The 23,135-nt window shown below is 42.4% G+C and overlaps 1 protein-coding gene across 5 annotated transcripts in view; it reads right to left on the minus strand.

Moving 5' to 3' along the window:
* LOC124802736 overlaps window positions 1-23,135 on the minus strand; it is a 324,707-nt gene that overhangs the window by 203,015 nt on the left and 98,557 nt on the right. For all 5 annotated transcript variants that reach the window (XM_047263715.1, XM_047263716.1, XM_047263713.1 and 2 more), the window contains exons 2-4: window positions 22,919-23,086; window positions 21,512-21,751; window positions 19,590-19,685 (exon numbers count right to left, since the gene is read on the minus strand). In XM_047263715.1, the coding sequence (XP_047119671.1) occupies window positions 19,590-19,685; window positions 21,512-21,751; window positions 22,919-23,056 (474 nt within the window). In that variant the 5' untranslated portion in view covers window positions 23,057-23,086. The remainder of the gene's footprint in view (window positions 1-19,589; window positions 19,686-21,511; window positions 21,752-22,918; window positions 23,087-23,135) is intronic.

Genomic DNA, 23,135 nt, shown 5'->3' on the forward strand with positions numbered 1-23,135 from the left:
ATTCTGCGTTTGATGTCAAGAACTAAGGCAGTTGCGATCGTGAAATACACACTGGCTGTAATCTGATTACGTGTTTACAGTGTGATTAATGCCCCTAGTACCTAGACGATCACTATATAGCCGTGTAAGTACGAAAGGTAAATTTGCGATCGCAAACTATTTCCGGAGAGGACAGCCACAGCTCAGAGACATTGTGAACAACAATAACAACACTCAGTAACCATTAAAATTATCATAATAAAGTCAAGAATGAAGAGGTGTTTCCAAAATCTCCATACAGCCATGCGGCTTTTCGAAACATCATTCTTACTTTAGTAAGATAATTTGAATGGTTATCGAGTGTTCAATGCTGCTAGTGTTATTGACAACTATGGCTGCGCTATATTTCTAGAGCCCTACTTAAGTTTGGCGTCCAGTTTATGATTTCTTCATTTTAATTAGGTTTTAATGTAGCCGGAACAAACAAAATATGATTAACGCTTCAGGCTGATTGGTACTACCAAATCAAGTGACCAAACAGCTTTACACGAGGTTTAGGTATTACCCGACCGGCTGTTTCGGTCTCACTCCACAGTTCATCGACACCTTCTGTACTAAGATTGGAGGGGCGGGACGAGGGAAGGAAAGTAGCTTCACTCACACAGTGGTGATCCATAAGCAGATGACAAAGCCGTGTACCTACTTGTTACAGATTTCGCAGCTGTTACTGCATCGTTTAATTTTCGAGAAGGGCGTTCCACTACGACCTACGACACAAAGACAGCTTTTTCCTGCAGTATGGTGGGTAGTACTCACCGAGCTCTGCATCGAATAAACTAATAGGGGTACGTTAGTGACGCCCTGGTTCATCTAAAGAACACGTGGTGGGATTCAAATTTGGTTTCTGACCAGGCTGGAATAGAAAATCCATCACGTTTTCTTTTAACTAAGGCGGAATGGGGATTGCTTTGTAAACGGGAGATTATACCAAGCTGATACATGTAAGGTCCGATTAAAAATCGCTGCCCCAATAACGCAGGCATGCAATCAATGAAAAGTTTCCATGAACACATCCGTTCGTGATAAATGAAAATTTGTACCTAACTAAGACTTAAACAGGAGTCTCTGTCTGCATATATACTTTGCAAGGCAAATGGAGGCAGGTACCTCGTACAGACATAGCCGATTTTCTGTCCTATTCCAATCGTCTACTAAGCGAAGATAAACGACTATCTATATACCTCTGTGCGCGTCCTAATGTCTCTTCTCTTATCCTCATGATCACTGTGCGAGATATACGATGGTTGCAGCAGAATGCTCGCACAGTTTTCAGTGAATACGCGGTGTCTAAATTTATTCAACAGACTTTCGCAAAAAATGTGTCGCCTTTCTTCCAAAAAATTCCTTTCTTGTTCCACGATCATCTCTGTTAACGCTTACGTATGGACTGTACCGACCTGTAATGGATAGTAACCGCAAATGCTAGGCTACAACTTACGGAAGAATATGAGCGCTGAGCAAAAAATGGTTCAAATGGCTCTGAGCATTGTGGGACTTAACATCTGTGGTCATCAGTCCCCTAGAACTTAGAACTACTTAAACCTAACTAACCTAAGGACATCATACACATCCGTGCTCGAGGCAGGATTCGAACCTGCGACCGTAGCGGTCGCGCGGTTCTAGACTGAAGCGCCTAAAACCGCTCGGTCACGCCGGCCGGCTGCGCTGAGCATTCTAGGACTATTCCCGGATAACGAAATTGGCCGTACTACGTTGCCTCAATGGCGTGGTAGTTAAGGAACGCAGCCCATATAGTGACTCTTAGATACCGCGTTCGATTCCCACTGCCTTTTCGTACTTTTCTGCGGTGGAAGGAGCTCTAGTGAAGTCTGCTCACCTTGGTGAGATCAAATGAGGAGCCGCTTTAAAAACTGTGATATTATACAGAATACTGACGTCAAGCCAATCATGGGCTTTTTCATCTCCATACACTACCGCATCATACCGCCAAAGTGTCAGCCATTATGATGGTGAATGCCGTCAAATAACACCACTGTTGACTGTTGATGAAGACGACTACAAATGTTGTGTTAACTATACATACTTTTGAGTGAATTGTTCTCATTAGCTACCAACATGATAACGCGCTTCATACCATGCCTTCCAGCCTCGCACAGGACGCATTTTATTCTTCGTCTTTCGTGTTCACTCATGATTCATCCGTTCGAAACGTATGGTGGGTGAGGCGATTAATGAGACAATAACCGAAACAGTGAGTGCAAGCCAACTTTACTCTCCATGCCAAACGGAACGCACTCGCTGGGCAAAGTCGTATGCGGAAGAGTTGGTTGTTTTGGGGGAAGAGACCAAACTGCGAGGTCATCGGTCTCATCGGATTAGGGAAGGACGGGGAAGGAAGTCGGCCGTGCCCTTTCAAAGGAACCATCCCGGCATTTGCCTGGAGCGATTTAGGGAAATCACGGAAAACCTAAATCAGGATGGCCGGACGCGGGATTGAACCGTCGTCCTCCCGAATGCGAGTCCAGTGTGCTAACCACTGCGCCACCTCGCTCGGTGTATGCGGAAGACGGCTGTTCTTCAGACACGGCTCAATACGTCACGTAGCGAGAAACGTTGGAAGTATGGACTGGGCGGCGGTGCAGTAAATATGGAGATAAGCAGCTGGCCAAATATAGCAGATACACGCCGCCGGAAATGAACGTGATACCGTCGAGCTGAAATCGTCACCAACGAGCAGCAATTTGTCCGAGTGCATCATAGGCAAGACACGGGATGTCGAGGTTTAGTGGACGCGCGCACTAACACGTGCCGATAGTAGTGATGGACGAGTTGTCCGACGCCAAGGGACTGCACACAAATAAGGAGATGAGTCCCGAGGGGGTCAGGGCCGAATTATCCCTCGCCATCTGGGAGGCAAGGGTTGGATCAGATAAAATACACGCAACTGACACGTATGGGATCTTCACGTAACACGTGTCGAAATCTATAGCTGGTTTAAATGAGAACGCGTGCTGTCACTTGCCCTATTTCAGAACAAAGAGTACACGCATAAATACATCTTCACTCCGATAAACATGGAACTGCATACTTCCGCTTGTACCAATTATTAAGGTTTATTCCGCTTCCTTTCGTGTATGGAGCGCGGGAAGAATGCTTATTTGCCTAGGTGTACTCTAATAGTTACTCTAAATCTTGTCTTTGTAATTCTTACGAAAACTGTATGTTACGAGTTGTACCATATCCCTAGATCCCTGACCAAGATGGATTCTGAACTTAATAATCGGGCTTTCGCGGAGTAGTTGGTGTCCATCTTCGAGCATCTGTCAGTCCAGACCTTTCAGCATCTCTGTGACACACTATCGTGGGTCAAAGAAAATGTGGCCATTCTTTGTTCAATATCACCTGGTAGTCTTATTTGGTACAGGCCCCATACACTCGAGCGATGTCCCAATGCGTAATGCGGGCCGCACGAGAGTCTTGTGGAGGTGTGTCCACTCAACGATTTTTTTTTCCAACTTTATGAATGCGCCTACATTGCCAAGAGGGCAACTAACGCATGCGAACTTGTGCATGCATTATTTACACAAAATGGAGACCGTGCGTAATTGTGCATTGCTTCCGAATTACGTGGAAATCTTTTGCGCTGTTTTGCTGCTTCTGGTGTGTTATGTAGTAAGTTGAGGATATGCTTTAAGGTGTTTTATGTGCAACTATGCCTTTTTGCTCAGAAGAATGCAGGCTGAAATTTATAGATGATTACAGACAAAGGGAAGTCATATGGAACACTATTTCTGAAGATTATTTACATAAAAATTTGAGATGTATTGGCCTGAGCTTTAAGTACTAGATAAAAAGTCTCCAATCATATAACTGTAAAAAATAATGTGAGCCTCGAACTAGGAAAAGAGATGTAGCAGCTTAAAAATTTATTAAAAATGTTATATGAAAACTGTGGGCGAATATTCATGCCATGGCGACTCAATAAAACAACAACTGAGGAGCCTCAAATTTCAACAAAAGAAAAAATGAAGCATGTGTTGCTCCTCAACAAACTACTAGAAATTTAAAGGCAGGAAACTGATTGCGCAAAACATACAAAACTGGAAAATACAACGTCTGTTGTTGTAAATTCTGACGTTTGTGACATTCAAGACTGTCGAGTACAAGGATTAATTCTTTTATTGTTAAAATTGTGTAAACAACGTTTTCATAAAATAAAGTATGAACGACGTACGGTATTGAAAGCCAATTAACTTATACATATCGACTAAGAACCTCTGTTAGGTATTTCTCAGTTTCAGGAATAATCACTGAAACGTTTTGTTTTAAATGCGAAATAAACAGTTCAAGCTGGTTTCTAGCTAACGAAATGATACTGCCAGACTTATAGCTGCACTTTCCCAAATATAAAAGCTAAAATCTCGCTGGGACCTTATGATTTTTGCAAATATAACGTCGCCATCACTTTGAATATCTCGTACCTTGTTGCTTAGATACTTTTTTTTTTACCTACAGTCGCCTTATGTTTTTCTTCTCTGTTGCCTTTCCATCACAATAAAAGCGGCACAAACTCTCGAGCAAAGACGGGGATGCATAGCAGACTGCTTGTGCAAAGAGGAAATGTATGGACACCTGAACGCGCATTGTGCATGAAGTTCATGATTGGCTGCAAACGATCACCACGCAGCCGAACACAATCATTTAGAGTCAGTGATCGGTTCAGTTGGGCCGGTGGACCCAGTCCATTCCGTGTAAACACAGCCCGTAACATTTTGCTTCCTCGACCTTTTTGCACAGTGCATTGTTGAGAACTTGGGTCCATGTTTTCATGGGGTCAGTGCAACACTCGAACTCTACCCGGTAGCTCTTACTGATATCAGGACTCATCTGAACAGGACACGGGTTTCCACTTATATAGGGGTCCAGCCGATATGGTCATGACTCAAGGAGAGGCGCAGCAGGCGATGTGCTGTTAGCAAAGGCACTCGCGTTGGTCGACTGCTGCCATAGCTAATTAACGTAAAATGTCGCCGCATTGTCCTAGCGGATACGTTCGTCGTAGGTCCCACTTTGATTTCTGTGGTTATTTCACGCAGTGTTGCTTGTCTGTTAGTGATGACAACTCTAAACAAACCCCACTTCCATCGGTCGTTAAGTGAACGCCGTCCGCCACTGCGTTGTCCGTGGAGAGAGGTAATGCCAAAAATTTGGTATTCTCGGCGCCCTCTTGACACTGTGAATCTCGGCATATTGAATTCCGAAACGATGCGTTACGGTAAGTTGAAAAAAGGAGCGGCAGGGGGGGGGGGGGGATAATTATACGTGCGTATGATAAACCCATACCCTCAAAAATATTTCTCTCTTTCATACTACCTCTGTGTAAGTAATGAATTAAAATTTTAATGTATTCAATATAATAATTGCTTTGTTTAAAGGGAATAAGTGTCTGGCTTTATTTAAAATGTTACAAAGAATTGAGGTTATACAGCCTGTCCTACCTAATTAAATATTACATACTATCTCCTCTTTTTTCCAAAGAAAATTTTATTCAACTGCAGTGTGTAGTGTGCACTCTGTGGTGGTGGGGAGGGGGGGGGGATAATTATGCAGAATTGCGCATCCAGTACAGTGTAAGATTTCCTCTGATATGGTGATACAGGTAGGTAAACTTTCGTCAATGTTTCTGTTATATGGCTTTCCTCCAAATTAACTTTGTAAGCCAAACTATTTGTCTAAACAGGTAGCACATCTTTAGGGGACACATGATACTTAACTTTACTTGGTGCTAAGAGAAATAAATTTGTGATGAATGAAAGTACATGTGTATCGTGAAGATCTAAAGAAAGTTAAGAGAGAAGAATTCATTCAATTTAAAAGCAAAATTTTCTTTTCTGAATTGTTAAAAATTTCCCAGGGCAGTACCATCATATATCGATTAAGTACAGAGTATGTGAAGGAACTTGCCCCCCTTCTTGCAGTGGTGTACCGTAGGTCTCTAGAAGAGCGTAGCGTTCCAAAGGATTGGAAAAGGGTACAGGTCATCCCTGTTTCCAAGAAGGGACGTCGAACAGATGTGCAGAACTATAGACTTATATCTCTAACGTCGATCAGTTGTAGAATTTTGGAACATGTATTATGTTAGAGTATGACGACTTTTCTGGTGACTAGAAATCTACTCTGTAGGAATCAGCATGGGTTTCGAAAAAGACGATCGTGTGAAACCCAGCTCGCGCTATTCATCCACGAGACTCAGAGGGCCATAGACACGGGTTCCCAGGTAGATGCCGTGTTTCTTGACTTCCTCAAGGTGTTCGATACAGTTCCCCACAGTCGTTAAATGAACAAAGTAAGAGCATATGGACTATCAGACCAACTGTATGATTGGATTGAAAAGTTCTAGATAACAGAACGCAGCATGTCATTCTCAATGGAGAGTAGTCTTCCGAAGTAAGAGTGATTATAGGTGTGCCGCAGGGGAGTGTCGTAGGACCGTTGCTATTCACAATATACATAAATGACCTTGTGGATAACATCGGAAGTTCACTGAGGCTTTTTGCGGATGGTGCTGTAGTATATCGAGAGGTTATAGCAATGGAAAATTGCACTGAAATGTAGGAGGATCTGCAACGAATTGACGCATGGTGCAGGGAATGACAATTGAATCTCAATGTAGACAAGTGTAATGTACTGCGAATACACAGAAATAAAGATCCTTTACCATTTAGCTACAATACAGCAGGGCAGCAACTGGAAGCAGTTAATTCCATAAATTATCTGGCAGTAGACATTAGGAGTGATTTAAAATGGGATGATCATATAGAGTTGATCGTCGGTAAAGCAGATGCCAGACTGTTTCGTTGAAAGAATCCGAAGGAAATGCAATCTGAAAACAAAGGAAGTAGGTTACAGTACACTTGTTCGCCCACTGCTTGAATATTGCTGACCAGTGTGGGATCCGTACCAGATAGGGTTGATAGAAGAGATAGAAAAGATCCAACGGAGAGCAGCACGCTTCGTCACAGGATCATTTAATAATTGTGAAAGCCTTACAGAGATGATAGATAAACTCCAGTGGAAGACCCTGCAGGAGAGACACTCAGTAGCTCGGTATGGGCTTTTGTTGAAGTTTCGAGAACATACCTTCACCAACGAGTCAAGCAGTATATTGCTCCCTCCTACGTATATCTCGTGAAGAGACCATGAGGATAAAATCAGAGAGATTAGAGCCCACACAGAGGCATACCGACAATCTTGCTTTCCACGAACAATACGAGACTGGAATAGAAGGGAGAACCGAGAGAGGTACTCAAAGTACCCTCTGCCACGCGCCGTCAGGTGGCTTGTGGAGTATGGATGTAAAAGTAGAAGTAGATAACGTGTCACTGATCTCAGTTGTACTAGGGCTGCAGTACACGCCAAGTGCCTATTTGCTTTCACCGCCCTGAGTGGAATGCTTAAGTTCTAATACATGTTCACAACCTGCAGTCTTGTATAGTAGTTGTCCCCTGCGCAGAAAACAGCACGTGGGTCGTGAATCCGTTATATTGAGATTGTAAGAAACTCTTAAAGAAGAACTGATCTTATGTGAATAATTAAATTTTCAATAAGTTTGTTTATGCGGGATGCCACTCGCTTTTTATTAGCAGAACACGAGAAACTGCACAATAACATTCCATTTCGGAGTCACAAATAATTTCCCTTCCTCAAAAAAATTATGAACTGCTCATTTCCATACTTACAAATTGTTCAAATGGCTCTGAGCACTATGGGACTTAACTTCTGAGGTCATCAGACCCCTAGAACTTAGAACTACTTAAACCCAACTAACCTAAGGACATCACACACATCCATGACGAGGCAGGATTCGAACCTGCGACCGTAGCGGTCGAGCGGTTCCAGACTGTAGCGCCTACAACCGCTCGGCCACATCGGCCGGCTCCATACTTACAGCTCTCATATTTACAACGCAGACATTGCAAAGTAAGTATTAACTGATACCGCGACTGACAACATGTCTGTCCCCCTACACTGCCAAATCAGTTTTATTTTTAAAAACAATGGATTGCTAATAAAATATTATCTGACACTGACCGCGGCAGACAACATGTCTGTTCAACACTGCCGAACCAGCTCTGATCTTACAGCCGAACCACTTCGCCTGTCAAATTAGGCACGATTCGAAGACCTACCGAAGTGCTTCGTCTGCCTTTTCGTTTAGCAGTTGTTTGTCATTCTGCTAGTTATTCATACTTGTGAAATAATGGAATAATGATGCTATTGGGAGATCCTTTAATGTGAAATGCAAGTAAATAGGCTGTTTAGTTTGTTTAATATGAATAACAGAACATTATCATTTTGGCGCGCAACTTCGGAACGCAGCAGCCAATTGCGGAGAATGACCACTGTTTAGGCGGTTTTTCTCACCCGAGACCCGTACCGAACAAACCATCTGTCATCGGTACCTACATCACATTATGTTATCTTGCCACTTCTGCCTTCTCAAATACTCTAAGAAGAGCTTGTACATGAATATGATGGCTGCACAGCGAGAAATATTACAGCGTCTATCTCCAACTACCAATCCGCCTTCAAAGTCTGTTAATTCCGTCGTATGGCCATAATCACGTATGAAACCTATGCACCCGAATCACATGAGTACAAATGACAGTTCCGCCAATGCACTGCGTTTTTATACCTTGTGTACACCATATTGCCACGTTCATATCGCTGTCCCATGACTTGTCACATCAGTGTAAATCTATGCTTTAGACAAGCTCTGCTTTTCATCCTACAAGTGAATCCTTCCATTTGGTTGGCCCACTACTGGACCTAATCGATTCCATTTGATATCCTACTGCATTCTTAGTCCCTCGTTTTTGCATGGTACGACTGACTGTGAATCACGAGAACATTTTGCATGTTTGTGAAGTTTACAGTTTTAAGTTTTGTTTATATCAAGTAACTGCTCGCAAGCTTTGTACGAAAGTAAAATCCCACACTATCTGACTGTGGACTTGTCTACTGTTCTTCCGACATAACTGCAGAACACGCAGCCGTTTTCATTTGTGAAAAATGTAACTTTTCTCATCGAATTATTCGCGAAGTCTACATCTACATCGATACTCTGCAAATCACATTTAAGTGCCTGGCAGAGGGTTCATCGAACCACCTTCACAATTCTCTATTATTCCAATCTCGTATAGCGCGCGGAAAGAATGAACACCTATATCTTTCAGTACGAGCTCTAATTTCCCTTACTTTATCTTGGTGATCGTTCCTCTCTATTTAAGTCGGTGTCAACAAAATATTTTCGCATTCGGAGGAGAAACTTGGTGATTGGAATTTTGTGAGAAGATTCCGTCGAAACGATAAACGCCTTTCTTTTAATGATGTCCATCCCAAATCCTGTATCATTTCTGTGACACTCTCTTCCATATTTCGCGATAATACAAAACGTGCTGCCTTTCTTTGAACCTTTTCGATGTACTCCGTCAGTCCTACCTGGTAAGGATCCCACACCGCGCAGCAGTATTCTAAAAGAGGACGGACAAGCGTATTGTAGGCAGTCTCCTTAGTAGGTCTGTTACATTTTCTACGTGTCCTGCCAATGAAACGCAGTCTTTGGTTAGCCTTCCCCACAACATTTTCTATGTGTTGCTTCCAATATAAATTGTTCGTAATTGTAATACTTAGGTATTTTGTTGAATTTACGGCTTTTAGATTAGACTGATTTCTCGTGTAACCGAAGTTTAACGCGTTCCTTTTAGCACTAATGTGGATGACCTCATACTTTTCGTTATTTAAGGTCAACTGCCACTTTTTGCACCATTCAGATATTTTTTCTAAATTGTTTTGCAGTTTGTTTTGATCTTCTGATGACTTTTTTAGTTGATATACGACAGCGTATGAAGATGGCTGCTCAGATTGTCTCCCAAATCGTTCATATAGATAAGGAACAGCAAAGGGCCCATAACACTAACCTGGGGAACGCCTGAAATCACTTCTGTTTTACTCGATGACTTTCTGTCAATTAGTACGAACTGTGACCCCTCTGACAGGAAATCGCAAAATCAGTAACATAACAGACGATATTCCATAAGCACGCAATTTTACTACGAGCCGCTTGTGTGGTACAGCGTCAAAAGCCTCCCGGAAATGCAGGAATATGGACTCGATCTGAAATCCCTTGTCAATAGTACTCAGCACTTCGTGTGAATAAAGAGCTAGTTGTGTTTCACAGGAACGATGTTTTCTAAACCCATGTTGACTGTGTGTCAATAGACCGTTTTCTTCGAGGTAATTCATTATGTTCGAACACAATATGTTCTAAAATCCTGCTGCATATCGAAGTTAACGATATGGGCCTGTAATTTAGTGGATTACTCCTACTACCTTTCTTGAATATTGGCGTGACATGAGCAACTTTCCAGTCTTTGGGCACGGATCTTTCGTCGAGCGAAGGGTTGTATATGATTGTTAAGTATGGAGCTAATGTATCAGCATACTCCGAAAGGAACCTAATAGGTACACAGTCTGGACCAGAAGACTTGCTTTTATGAAGTGATTTGAGTTGCTTCCCTACTCGGAGGATATTTAGTTCTAACGTTACTCATGTTGGCAGCTGTTCTCGATTCGAATTCTGTAATATTTAATTCGTCTTCTTTTGTGAAGGCATTTCGGAAGTCTGTGTTTAGTAAGTCTTAAACAACATGGGCTGTAACTGTCCTTACTGCATACTATCGGATTTGCAGTCCAGACATAAAGATGGATTCTGCAGGGATGTTGCGTGAACGCACCATCGGCAGACACGTAAATGATTAAGAGTTGCAGTTCTCTGTGAAAGGTACGTCGGCCACCAAAGTGCATCAGAGTTGTGTGTGTTTAGTATCGTTACCAGGTCTCACAGGGTACACAAGGGGCGTTCAACAACTAACGCAATGTCAATTTCAGTTGAAAAAATGTGGAATTTGTTGTGGGACAGCGTGGAATATTCCCGCTTCAGCCCCTAAAGTTTCAAGGGTCGATAGGTGGCGCTATTTTCACGAATTTTAATGGTCAGTTCGGTTTTATAAGTTAAGATTTTTTTTTAGTCTTGTTTTACAACCTAAGAACAAAAATGATACAAACGTTATTTTTTAAAAAATGCTTAAAAATTAGGGTGCGTCTTATTGTCCGTAAAATACGGCACATGTCGCGCAGGGGAAAAAACGGGGGGGGGGGGGGGGTGCACACACACAGAGGCATTTAGACAAGTCTTTTTCCCTCGCTCAACACGGGTTAGAATGCAATAGAAAGTCGATAAAAATACCGGTATGATGTACCCTCTGCCATGCAGTGTACAATAGTTTGCAGAGTATTTAAGTAGATGTAATTGTAGAAGGGCAACGATTTGAATATCCAAGTTTATTGACATTACCATGCTGCAACGTTTATTCGAGTTTTGTTTTTTGTTACCTTCCTTAACTCGTAAAAATTTGTTTTGCAAACCTCTTCATCTTCCAGTACCTACTGCAGCGTACATCCTTCTGAATCTGCTTAGTGTATTCATCTCTAGGTCTCCCTCTACGATTTTTACCCTCCACGCTGCCCTCCAGTACTAAATTGGTGATCCCTTGATGCCTCACAACATGTCCTACCAACCGATCCCTTCTTCTAGTCAAGTTGTGCCACAAACTCCTCTTCTCTCAAATTCTATTCAATACCTCCTCATTAGTTATGTGATCTACCCATCTAATCTTCAGCATTCTTCTGTAGGACCACATTTCGAAAGCTTCTATTCTCTGCATCAAACCAGTCTCAGGACTGAAGACAACAACAACAACAACAACAACAACAATGTAGACGTACATAGTACAACCTCTTATCTTAAAAAGCATTCCGTAAGCATATGAGTTGTTCGTCAGTGCAAGGACGGTGGTACACCCAAGAACACAAAGGCCTCACTATATTGTACCGGTCACGCATCATGACGTTGACGGAGACGCTGATTCAGCCTTCTAGAAGGCGACCTAACACCCTACAGTACTTCGCGGACGACAGCGGATGGGGTGTAGGGCGTCCCACTGGAAGCGAACATTTTGCCGTGCGCCTCGCCGGCCGCTGGTGTTGCGAACAAAGATCTGTAAGGAGGCGCGGAGTGCGCTCTGCAATCGATCAGAGAGAGGCAAGCGACCCCGAGGGCTGCGCTCCGGTGCGCCTGCACCCGCGCTGCACTGACACGTGGGCCGCACGTGCACTCCAAGCGGGGCACTTCCCTGGGATGACCATTCGGCAATGTACAGCTTTCCTATACAGGCTCAACAGACCTGGAACCAGGCGCAGTAAGATGAATCGACGAGGAGTCGCGACAGACTGACGGAAGGAACGTTCATGTTAGGTCATGTCCATGAACATGCTGTGAATGAAGTTGCCCAATTTGGTGGTGTAGCAATGGGGACTATCCAAAGTGTCTACAAGAAATGGTGTAACACTCGCAGCCACGTCACACTGTATAAGAGAATTTGTCGTAAAAGAACCCTAACTGACAGGGACTAGAGACGCTTGTTACAACTTAAACATAAACCGGCACGCATTCGATGGACCAAAGAGCACAGAAACAGTTCGTGGCTGGCTGTAGGCGAACAGTGTGCCCAGAGCAGTCCTGGTTTTGCCTGTTTTCGAAAGACGCGTGGGGTGGAATGCTCCAACGGCCCGACGAGGCGTTTAACCAGCTGTGCGTAAAGGCGGCAGTTCAGGCCGAAGGCAGCGCTGTGATGTTATGGGGGTACTTTTCGTATCATGACTTGGACCTATTCCTGCACGAACCACAATTTTTATTTCAACATTCTCAGTGACCAAATATTGCCCTATCTTCTACATCTTCATGATGAGTAATATGTGGACAGTCCCTCCTTCCAAGACAACGGCTGCCGTTCGAAGAGATTTCGGGATTGCAAAAGGTCGTCGTAAACCGATTGCAATTCCGAAATCTCTTCGAATATTTAATACGCCGGAAAAATTTTAAGTTTCACAACAGCTGCCATGTTCACAGCTTGCATCCATACATTCCTGATTTTATGAATTCTCGGTCATCTGGCGCACCTGTCCTCGTCCAATATATCGCCCGCATAGAAAGTGTCGGGAAATATTTGAAAACAAGGTGAAACGTAGTAACAACTACCCCCCACCATTTGGCGGGATTTAATCAACAATGGATTGTTTTAGCTGCATATAGCATGTCTGGAGAATAGTGGCCTTTACCCACGCTAGAGGTGGCGTTACAGAGTATTGGTGTAATGCCTCGTGGGGGTGACCGATTTTTTGTCCAGTGATCTAGCGAATCAAGTTACTTTTGTCCGGATTGTGGCTATTTGCACGCCACTTATCTGGAGATACAATAAATCATAACAATGTCCGGATACTACAGTATCTCGGATTATGCAGTTACGGAGAGTATTCCGAAAGAGCCGTTCGGTCGTAAACATATGCGTTAGGAAAAGCTTTCTTCTCTTTTCTAGGTGTCCACCGTACACGTCTATGCACTTTTCGTACGACTGCACTAGCTTCTTCATCCCCTCTGTTCAGTTTTGTCCCTGATAACTGAACCAATTGACACCAGCGGTTTTGGTCCATCGTCACATTCGAATTGTTGCTCACTAAACCTTGGTTTCCACGTGCAAAATGACGTAACAGTCGCTGTGTGCAACGTCGGGAGTGTAGGGTAGGTGGTTGGATGGTAGACGCGTCCCCTGCGGAAATGGTGAATCTTATCGTCGATAAGAACAGTGGTGGCTGGACTGCGTTGTAGTGGACTATCGTGGATAAAGTTTCCCTTTTCTTCCCAGCAAACAGTAGTCACCATTTCTCGACTTGAGTTAGAAGATTATTTGAATTTTCCGGTTTGGTGTTGTCAATGGCGCTACTACATTGGCTGTTTTGCCTGTATGGGGAAAAACAAGTCATCTACATCATGTCGATAGCAGTCCAAACACGGTGGTTCGCATGAAATTCACTCAAGCGTTTTCGGTACCCACTTTGCGAAACCTCAGATTTTTCGTGGCAACTATGCAAATAGTGGGACATCCAAGACCGGGAAATTCATCAACCTGAGCACAAATAGTTCACCTGATGGCAATTTTTCGTCCGCTTAGGCCCTCCTTTCCACTCGCCACCAGGATCATTTGTATGGCCACCTCTGAAGTCTATAACGTGCTGTCAAGCCTTTTCTTCACTAATCGCTGTAGGCTCATCTAATGGGCATAACTCTAGATGAATCTGAGCAGCTGTAGATGCTTTCGCAAATAAAAGTCGAATTACACCACGCATTTTGCACCTGGCAGGAGCAACGTTTCTCAAAGTCATTCACCCACAATGAAAAGACTACCTAATCAAAACAATGAGTTTCATGAACTTGTAATCAATGGATGGCATTCCATTCATATGAGTACAGTTGCTAGTGCAACACTTTTATTATTTTAACAACTGAAGCATTAAGGTAACTTGAGGCAACAGCTACCAGTGGACAGACAGTGAGTGTGTGTGTGTGTGTGTGTGTGTGTGTGTGTGTGTGTGGTGTGTGTGTGTATAGAGGGAGTAGGGAAAGGGTAGAAGGGGTGTAGACAGAAGGGCATGGAGATGGGCAATGTGCAAGGGCACTGACAAGCTCCCGCTCTTTAAATGGGGCATTATAGGATTCACTGGGCAATGCACAAAGCAGGTGTAAAGCTTAACAGTTGCTGTAGCTCAGCCAGGTGGTGGAAAAAACTGCCACAATACCACTGGAGCACAGGAGGATGCCGTCATTGTAAGACTGGGAAGGCATGAAACAATCAATGAGGTAGTCTACGCCTCAGGGTCACCTGCTGCCACCGACTTATTTCCTGAACAGGCTATATCTATTGTGTCTGAGGGTCTGGCAAGATCTAGGCCCTCAGCGGGTACCAGAATCTTCACCTCATCCTCAGATGCAGAGCTTGTAGGCAGCAGTGATGTGGGTGCCACCGCAATTCCCTCGGTCTTTCTGGATTTCTCTCAATGATCTTTGGGATCCTCTGGCTGGGAGGGCTTCACTGATTCAGTCTCCAGGACTGAGGATGATCATGAAGCCCTATGGCGGTTGCCTTTGGGCACTTCAGCCACTGGCGGGTGTCACCTTTCCCACTAGCAGAAACCTGGGAAGGGACTGATGCAAAGGACATCTTCCTAGCTAAGAAGTGGAACCGGTGTCCCCGATGGTTGGGGGGGACAGTGCTCCCGAAGTAGGTGGCACAGGAGCAACAGGGAGGGAAGTGCCCCCCCCCCCCACCATCATGGGGGCAGGTATAGTCTTCCGGCTCTGAGAGCCGAATGGAACTTGCAGAACTGATGGGCCTACAACTCTCCTCGTATTGGTGGCGTAAGAGGTGGTCATACCTACAGGATGTAGGCACTCAAATTTCCTCTTGGCCTCAGTGTAGGTCAGTCGGTCCAGGGTCTTTTATTCCACGATTTTCCTTTGTCGCTGTAAAATCCTGCAGTCTGGCAAACAAGGGGATTGATGTTCTCCACAGTTGATGTAGGTGGGAGGTGGGGCACATGGAGTATTGGGATGGGATGTATGACCACAATCTCGACACGTGATGCATGAAGTACAACGGGAAGACATATGGCTGAACTTCCAGCACTTAAAGCACTGCATCAGGGGAGGGATATAGGGCTTGACATCACAGCAGTAGACCATCACCTTGACCTTATCAGGTAATGTGTCACCCTTGAAGACCAAGATGAAGGAACCAGTGGCAACCTGATTACGCCTTGGACCGCGAAGCACGCACCAGACAAAATGAACTCCTCATCACTCTAAATTGGCGCACAGCTCATCGTCAGACTGCAAAAGAAGGTCCCTGTGGAATATAATACTCTGAACCACATTCAAGTTCTTCTGAGGCATGATGGTAACAAAAACATCCCCCAGCTTATCTCAAGCAAGTAATGCCCGTGAGTGGGTAGAGGATGCCATTTTTATCGAAACTGACCATGACCGCATTTTGGAAAAGCCCTCCACCTCTTCAAACTTGTACTCTATATGCTCTACAAACAACTGAGGCTTCATCGAGACGAAGGAGTCCCCATCAGCTCTCGTACATACAGGGTACCGGGGTGAATAAGGTTCGCTGACATCCTTAGCCTCGCGTTCCTCCCATGGTGTGGCCATGGACAAAAACGATTTAGGATCATATTTCTTTGCATTTTACTGAGACTTGGAACACTTAGAGACTGCTGGTGTTTGATCACTGGCAAGTGATGACGTGGTACACGTCATCGCGCGTCAGCCATCCTGATGCCACCCACTACGATCAGGGGCTCTCCCCACAGGTGCCACTCAGCCGCAGCAAAGGCCACCTGGCAGGATGGCCATTGCCAGGAGTCTTGATGCCCTAGGGTGGCAGGCATCTACTTCTTGGCATACGTGGGGAGTTAATGGTGCAGGCATCAGCACTGCGATCCCTGTGCAGTCAGGGGGCAACAACCAACAGGGTACATGGCAGCCCCACCACAACGGACTGGATACCGTGCTGGATATGAGGTGCAAAGAGTTCCGTGGTCCTCATCGGTGCAGAAAATGGCACTGCATAGTGGGTGGAGGAAAACACACCCAGGAAAGTTTCCTTGCTCAAGAGATGGAGGATGAGCAGGACTGCAATGGCACGATGAGAAAATGGGCTAAAGAGCTCAATGCACGATGCATTGTGTAAGGCGCCCTTCCCCAATTGGCTCGCTCTTGGGGAAAATGTTGAAAACTGGAGGTCAAACCCTACAGGGGACCATCACATGCAGGCCAAAAGGTGAGAGACTCCTTTCAGTCGCCTCTTACGACAGGCAGGAACAGCTCGGGCCTATTCTAACCCCCAGGCCTGTAGGGGTGGAGAGTGAGTAAAGGAAGGGAAGAGGTGGAGGAAAGAGACATGGAAAGGGAGAGGGAAAAGAAGGTGAAGGGGAGGAGAGAGTGGAGTAGGGGAGAGGAAGAGTGGGTGCAGACCCTCCTGACACGCTCGTAAATGTATTTAAAACCTGTGTTTTCATGTAATTTGTTCCGAGCAAGAAACAATTCAAGTAATAACGAAAATACAATTTATGTGCATTGCAACAGCAAATTTTATGGAGAGGGAAAGATAAAGTGCGTCAACCGTATGTAGGACTACCTGCTGGCATTATATAAAGAGAATAGCTGACGTGTGAATCAGTTAGGCACATTCAGTACTGCACTGTTGTGTAGAATAGGTTGTCTTAAATGTTTCCCACAGATTCTATATGTTGCAAGGTAGATATTTCACATGTTGAAATGGCAACTGAGATGACTCCAATGGTGTTCGCTTGTATTAACTTTTGTGGAATTTTTGAGTGATAGGACAGGTACTTTGAATTCTATATTGTACTCTTCCAGCCAATTTAGATTACTAATAGTAGTGCAAGAAGTCTCATTATATTGTTGTATGTGTGAAAGTAATGTCTGAGGATGAATTTTCAACAATGCAGTCCAAAGTGTCTTCTATGTAGATTTACAGTTTTACGAATGACAAAGCAATGTTTCCCCAATTCTTTGTGATAATTCAACGACGACTGTAAAGTTTCATAACTTTTCACATATCTGTTTCACTGGACTGCATAAATACCACTGAGCTATCCATCACATCCCTTTTCTGATCACAGAAGGAACGCATGCTGGGCCTATGAGCTACAATCTTAACTACTGCTGGTCCACTGTTCTATACATCCCAAAATTTTTGATTCATTTGGGTTTCTTTTTTTCTGTTAACAATTTTCACAAATGTTACTGCCTGTTCACTAGTTCCACATGGTCTTCCAAATTAGGTTTTTAGCAAATGAATTAGCCCATAACTGCTTCTCGCAAGTCACATAATCATTCCAATTTTGATTCAAGAATTATGGTTTTGAATACTGGTTTTTAGCTCTCACAATAATTTTCAAGCTATGTAAATTCTCTGTCACATATGGGTTGTCAAAAGACTACATGGTTTTTAGAATGTTGTTTAATGTGGAAAAGTGATCTTGTGTGGAATGAACTACTGGACAAACCAGGAAGTGATACATTTCCTTTATGTAATTGAAGAGAGGCACCTTTTATTATTATGAGATGGAATTATACATAAGGCTGAAATATTTGGTGAATTAACAAAATTTAACTGTCTGGCAACAACATTATATCTTGCACAGGTGGCAAGTTTTCAAACTGATAAACAACTTCTCTCTTTTCCTGGCACAGGCCCTCATACACAAACAATTACTGGTGACAAAATATTTGCCAATTCTGCACAAACAAATAGGAATGTGTGTAGATTCAGAAATTTTCTAGACATTCAAAGTCCCAAAAATGTTGGCATTACTATTGAGTTCCTTCAGTAATCACTCCGTACTTTGTCTCCACAATGTGTGTACATGATAAGACAACCACTCAGCGCACAAAGTAAATATGAAGCAGAAGGTAGAGATAACCAAGGAAGTTTTGCATTCAGCTACTTACTAAATTATTTGTTTACAATCACGTCTAGCACCCACTCTACAAAGTGAGTGAGTCTGTTACACTACTATTACGAATAAGTTACACGATCAATCTGTCAAAACCAACAACTCACTCTAAAAAAGGCCCTTGCAAATCATCAACCTCACTTTTTTTTCCTATTTCTCTAATGAATGCCATCCCATTTACGTGACAGCTGTATACAAAAGTACTCTTTAGAGATAGTATGCAATGAAACATATTTTATTTTTTCAGAGCCGTGAAACAGTTGATTATGTGAGGTCATTTGAACTGCAATATGATTAGCAGATTATGGGTCAACGGAAGGGTCCGATTCCATCCGTCTGCTTTGAGCCATGACGTAAGAGTGTTGTTGTGTGAGGTCATTACGGCACGGAGTCTATGAGTTTTGTGTGTGTGTGTGTAAGTTTGCCGAGGTACTTCGCAGTGCCGAAATTTGTTGGTGGTAAGTAATTGTTTGTTTGGTTCTTTTTTTCTCGAGTTGTAATGTTTCGTGTATTTATTGTGTATCGAATGTGTTTTCATTTGCTTAGGGATGTTTGACTTTTCAATTTTTGAGGTGTTGTGGTTTTGGTTCTGTTTCTCGTACTTGTAGGTGTTGGTTTTTTCGTATCAATAGTTATGGTTGACCTACATAGATCAAGGGAAGTGTCCAATTCTCTTAGATTTTGCAATTACTTTTTTTGTTCATCATTTTATGTGTTTTGGGATCGTGTTTTTTTTTTTAGCTTGTCCCCTCCGTAAACCCCCAATTTCCCGCAGTTGTCCCGTTAGTTTGATTGTATAATTGGAGGGAGATGTTATTGTCTTATTTATACGTATGCTCGTGTTTTTTGCCGTGTATCTCTTGTGACATGATAAGCGGCATATTGGAGACGCGTATAATAGTAATTTCCGCCATACTGATGACGGGTCAGAGCAGACGGGTGGAATCGGACACTTCCATAATCCCCAGATTACAGTCCATAGTCCAGAAACAGAACCAAATATTTTTTGAATTAAAATTGAAAAGTTATTGACAGAAATATATCATTTGACAAAATATGCAAGCTGAAAGAATTTTAGTACTTACCTCAGCCCAGAAACAGACAATGAGGGATGCACCAGAAAGAACAAGGGGGTAGTAAGCACTCATTAGGCTACTTGACCACCCCTCTTCAAATGCAGTCTGTAGATACAAAATATTAACTTCTTCAGTCTAAGTACAATTTATTGAAACAGTAAATGTTATTGTCACTAAGCATTATATCACAACACTAATTATGGAACTGTCTTAAGTCTAATGCAGCCTAAGTAGGTATAATTACGTTTTACCTTATTATAATTTCATCTAAGTACCTCTGAGTATAATTTTATATAACTACGGCACAGACACTGTATTAAGTTCCACAGCATCATCAACAGATGTAAGAACTGTTTAACAAATGAATTGGTCAGTGGTAGACTAACATACGACATCAGAATCAGGTAAAAAATCAAAGACAGTATTGCAATGGAGTAGGATTCCACTTACATGCACACTTTTCTTTACTTTCCCTACAACTACAAAAGATGAAGCTTATTTTCAAAATTTCATGTGCCCCAACTGACTGTTCCCAAATAATTTCAATTTGAATTAAACCTGAACATAACAAAAGAGTCATTGCGTAACCAACTGCATACCTGAAATGATAAAACAACTGTCCATGAGCCACTGAAGTCAGAACTGCTAGAGCAGAACCAAACAAATAGAAAAATTTGTGTATCTGTACCTCCTGTGTAAAGGTTTTTTCTCTCTTTTTCCTTTTGTCACTTGGTTAGCAGACAATGTTTTGTCTCAGATATCATATTTTCATTTCTGATGTTTGTACTTCAGAGATATATTCATTTTGCAAGGTGGGTGAAGAACAAGGTAGAAGTGAGCTTATTGTGTTGGCTGCAGTTGCACTGTGTGCTGATGCTGGTAACAACTAACATGGCAGACAATGGGAACTCAATAGGACGAATCTTGAGTCAGTTCACCTTCTATGTTTAGTAAACAAACTTAGCTGGTATTTTATCCAACTATTATATATAATGATCGTATGGCATTGTTGGCCGGGAGGCCCCATTCGGGGGAGTTCGGCTGCAGTATTGCAAGTCCTTTTTAGGTGACGCCACATCGGCGACTTGCAAGTCAATGATGATGATGGACACACAACACCCCGTCCCCTGCTGGGATTTGAACCCAGGCCCCCTACGTGGAACACGGTAACGCTGCCGCTGCACTATGGAGGCAGCCTTATCCTACTGTATATACCACCAAAAGGAATCATTAGATTCAGTGATTTTCATCGGTTATCATACACTGTTACCCAATTGCCTATGACTAATGTCAGCAAAGAACTACCATTTGTGTGCAACGCAAGGGCAACAGACACTGTAGGTGCACTTTAGTCAAAGACAAATGTCACTGTTCACCTCTTAACATTCAGTTACTGTTGTACCAAAGACATGTTTGTATTATGTTCTCCAGAAAGAAATAATGACACAGCTCATTATTTTTCATCACAAATACAAAACAATGGCTGACAAGCTGACTACAAGCCATCTAGCATCCTACAGTCTGGTATTTTAGTTTAATATGCAGTTTCAATAGTTTTGTTGACACAAAGAATCGCAATACCTCCTTAGATATCGTAATATCCAAATGCATAAAGCTGATTTTTTTAAATTTGCCTATTGCAAATACAATGTCCCATTTCTCATACTGCACAAAAATTTAATTATTTATACTTTCCTCTTATGGTAGTGCTTACAGAATTACAGAAAGTTTAAATGTTGTTTCTAATATTAAAATATACTGAAGTTTAACAAATCTGAAGTCTTGTCAAAACAGTCCAGGCACTGTCTGATTTAATCGCTACTACTGATGGAGCATCATGGCAAAATTCATCTGCGATGATAAAGTAGCAAAATTATTGCAATAAGTTAGTGTATATATCTGTTAACCTTCAAAATATTACAAGTACTTACTGGAGAAGTGAAGTATGCACCCCTAATGACAGCAGCCAAGAAGACTACAAAGTATAACAGCTTCTGTGTAGTTATTCGGCAGGCACGAAGAAAGGATGGGGCCTTCATGCGCTGCCATTCTGCTACAATGCACATTACTAGCTGCACAAGGCACACAAATGCAAGCAGGAAGAAAACGGTCGCAAATGCAACGAAGTAACTGAGGTTTGGTACATGGCAGTCTTTCCCATCAAACTGAATCTGAAACAATGTTTTACTATTAAGTAATAAGCAAATTTCTGAATAATAAATTTAAATCTCTTCTATTTTAATTTATTAACCTATAAAATAAAACATAACTTTGCAATTAATACGTCTGAAACTTATGTACACACAAATATTAAATGATGAAATTTCATTAATGAATTATTACATAAAGTTATTAGAAATTCTGCAGATTTTCCAGGTAGGAAGGTTCCCTGACATTTTTTAAAACAATAATCCTGCTTGCTGAATAAACAAGTAGTCTTACTGCAACAAAAATAAATAAACTGGATCATTGAAAATCAGTCACATTTCTTCCAGAGATTAAGTGGAAGAGTATGAACAATACAATTTTAAGTAGAAAATTTATACCTAAGAACTGAAACACAGTCTAATCCTTCACAGAATGAGATACTGCAGGGAAGGTTGATAAAGAAATTTGTAAAAAGTGTGCAGAAGATTCGATGTGGACAGTTATTAGAAAGTTCTATCAGTGAGAATTCATGTGTGTAGGTGACAGGTTGAATGTAAAAAGAACAAGCAAAGATTAAGAATGTAAATTACAAAATGATTTATAAATAGTCACCAAAAGCAAGTAATACAGGAAATTCGGAAGCGTCCGATCCCGCCCGTCTGCTTTGACCCATGACGTCACAAATATACGGGTGGGATCGGATGCTTAGGTCAAACCGTAATATATCCGGGAAGTGAAATCTGTAGATCTATGGAATAATGAATGAGAAGACAGGAATTGGAATGCCTAACAGAAGAAAAAATTGATATCAGTAAGACTTAATTATGTCACCTATCACATTACTGATATAATGTTTCTCCCTTTCTTCATTAATCCTTATCTTGTTAGCCAGACAATATTGAAGCATTTCACTAGCCCTCTTTAATATTTATGTAGGGGCTGTTGTTATACAATGGATAACCCACTTTCACACAAGAACACTTCACAAACTTTTTTACTGTGTTCCGCTACCCTTTAACAACACAGAAGTAGTGCACACCAGTTCCAAATTTGCATTCAGGAAACCATCATTAACAACTGCCTGGAACTTGCCTCTAGTATGGATATTTATAATGACATCTCTTGATATTTTATGACTATGTAACTCTACAATAAAATCACTGTTGAACATAAAAGAAAAGAGCACTCACCTCACAAAGACATGTCCCATTGTGGCATTCCCCATGTCCAGAACAGTTTTCCGCACAACTGTCATTCCACCCCATTATTCCAAACTTCACAAGCAAGGAAAGAGGACTCTGCGAGGACAGCATTAACATCTCTTCCATATTGTTATCCACTTCAGGAAATTAGTACTCCTACAAAAGATTAATCATACACATTCACAACAAAGTAAATGATCAATCT

The sequence above is a fragment of the Schistocerca piceifrons genome, chromosome 6 (genome assembly GCF_021461385.2).
Source record: "Schistocerca piceifrons isolate TAMUIC-IGC-003096 chromosome 6, iqSchPice1.1, whole genome shotgun sequence".
Taxonomy (NCBI): domain Eukaryota; kingdom Metazoa; phylum Arthropoda; class Insecta; order Orthoptera; family Acrididae; genus Schistocerca; species Schistocerca piceifrons.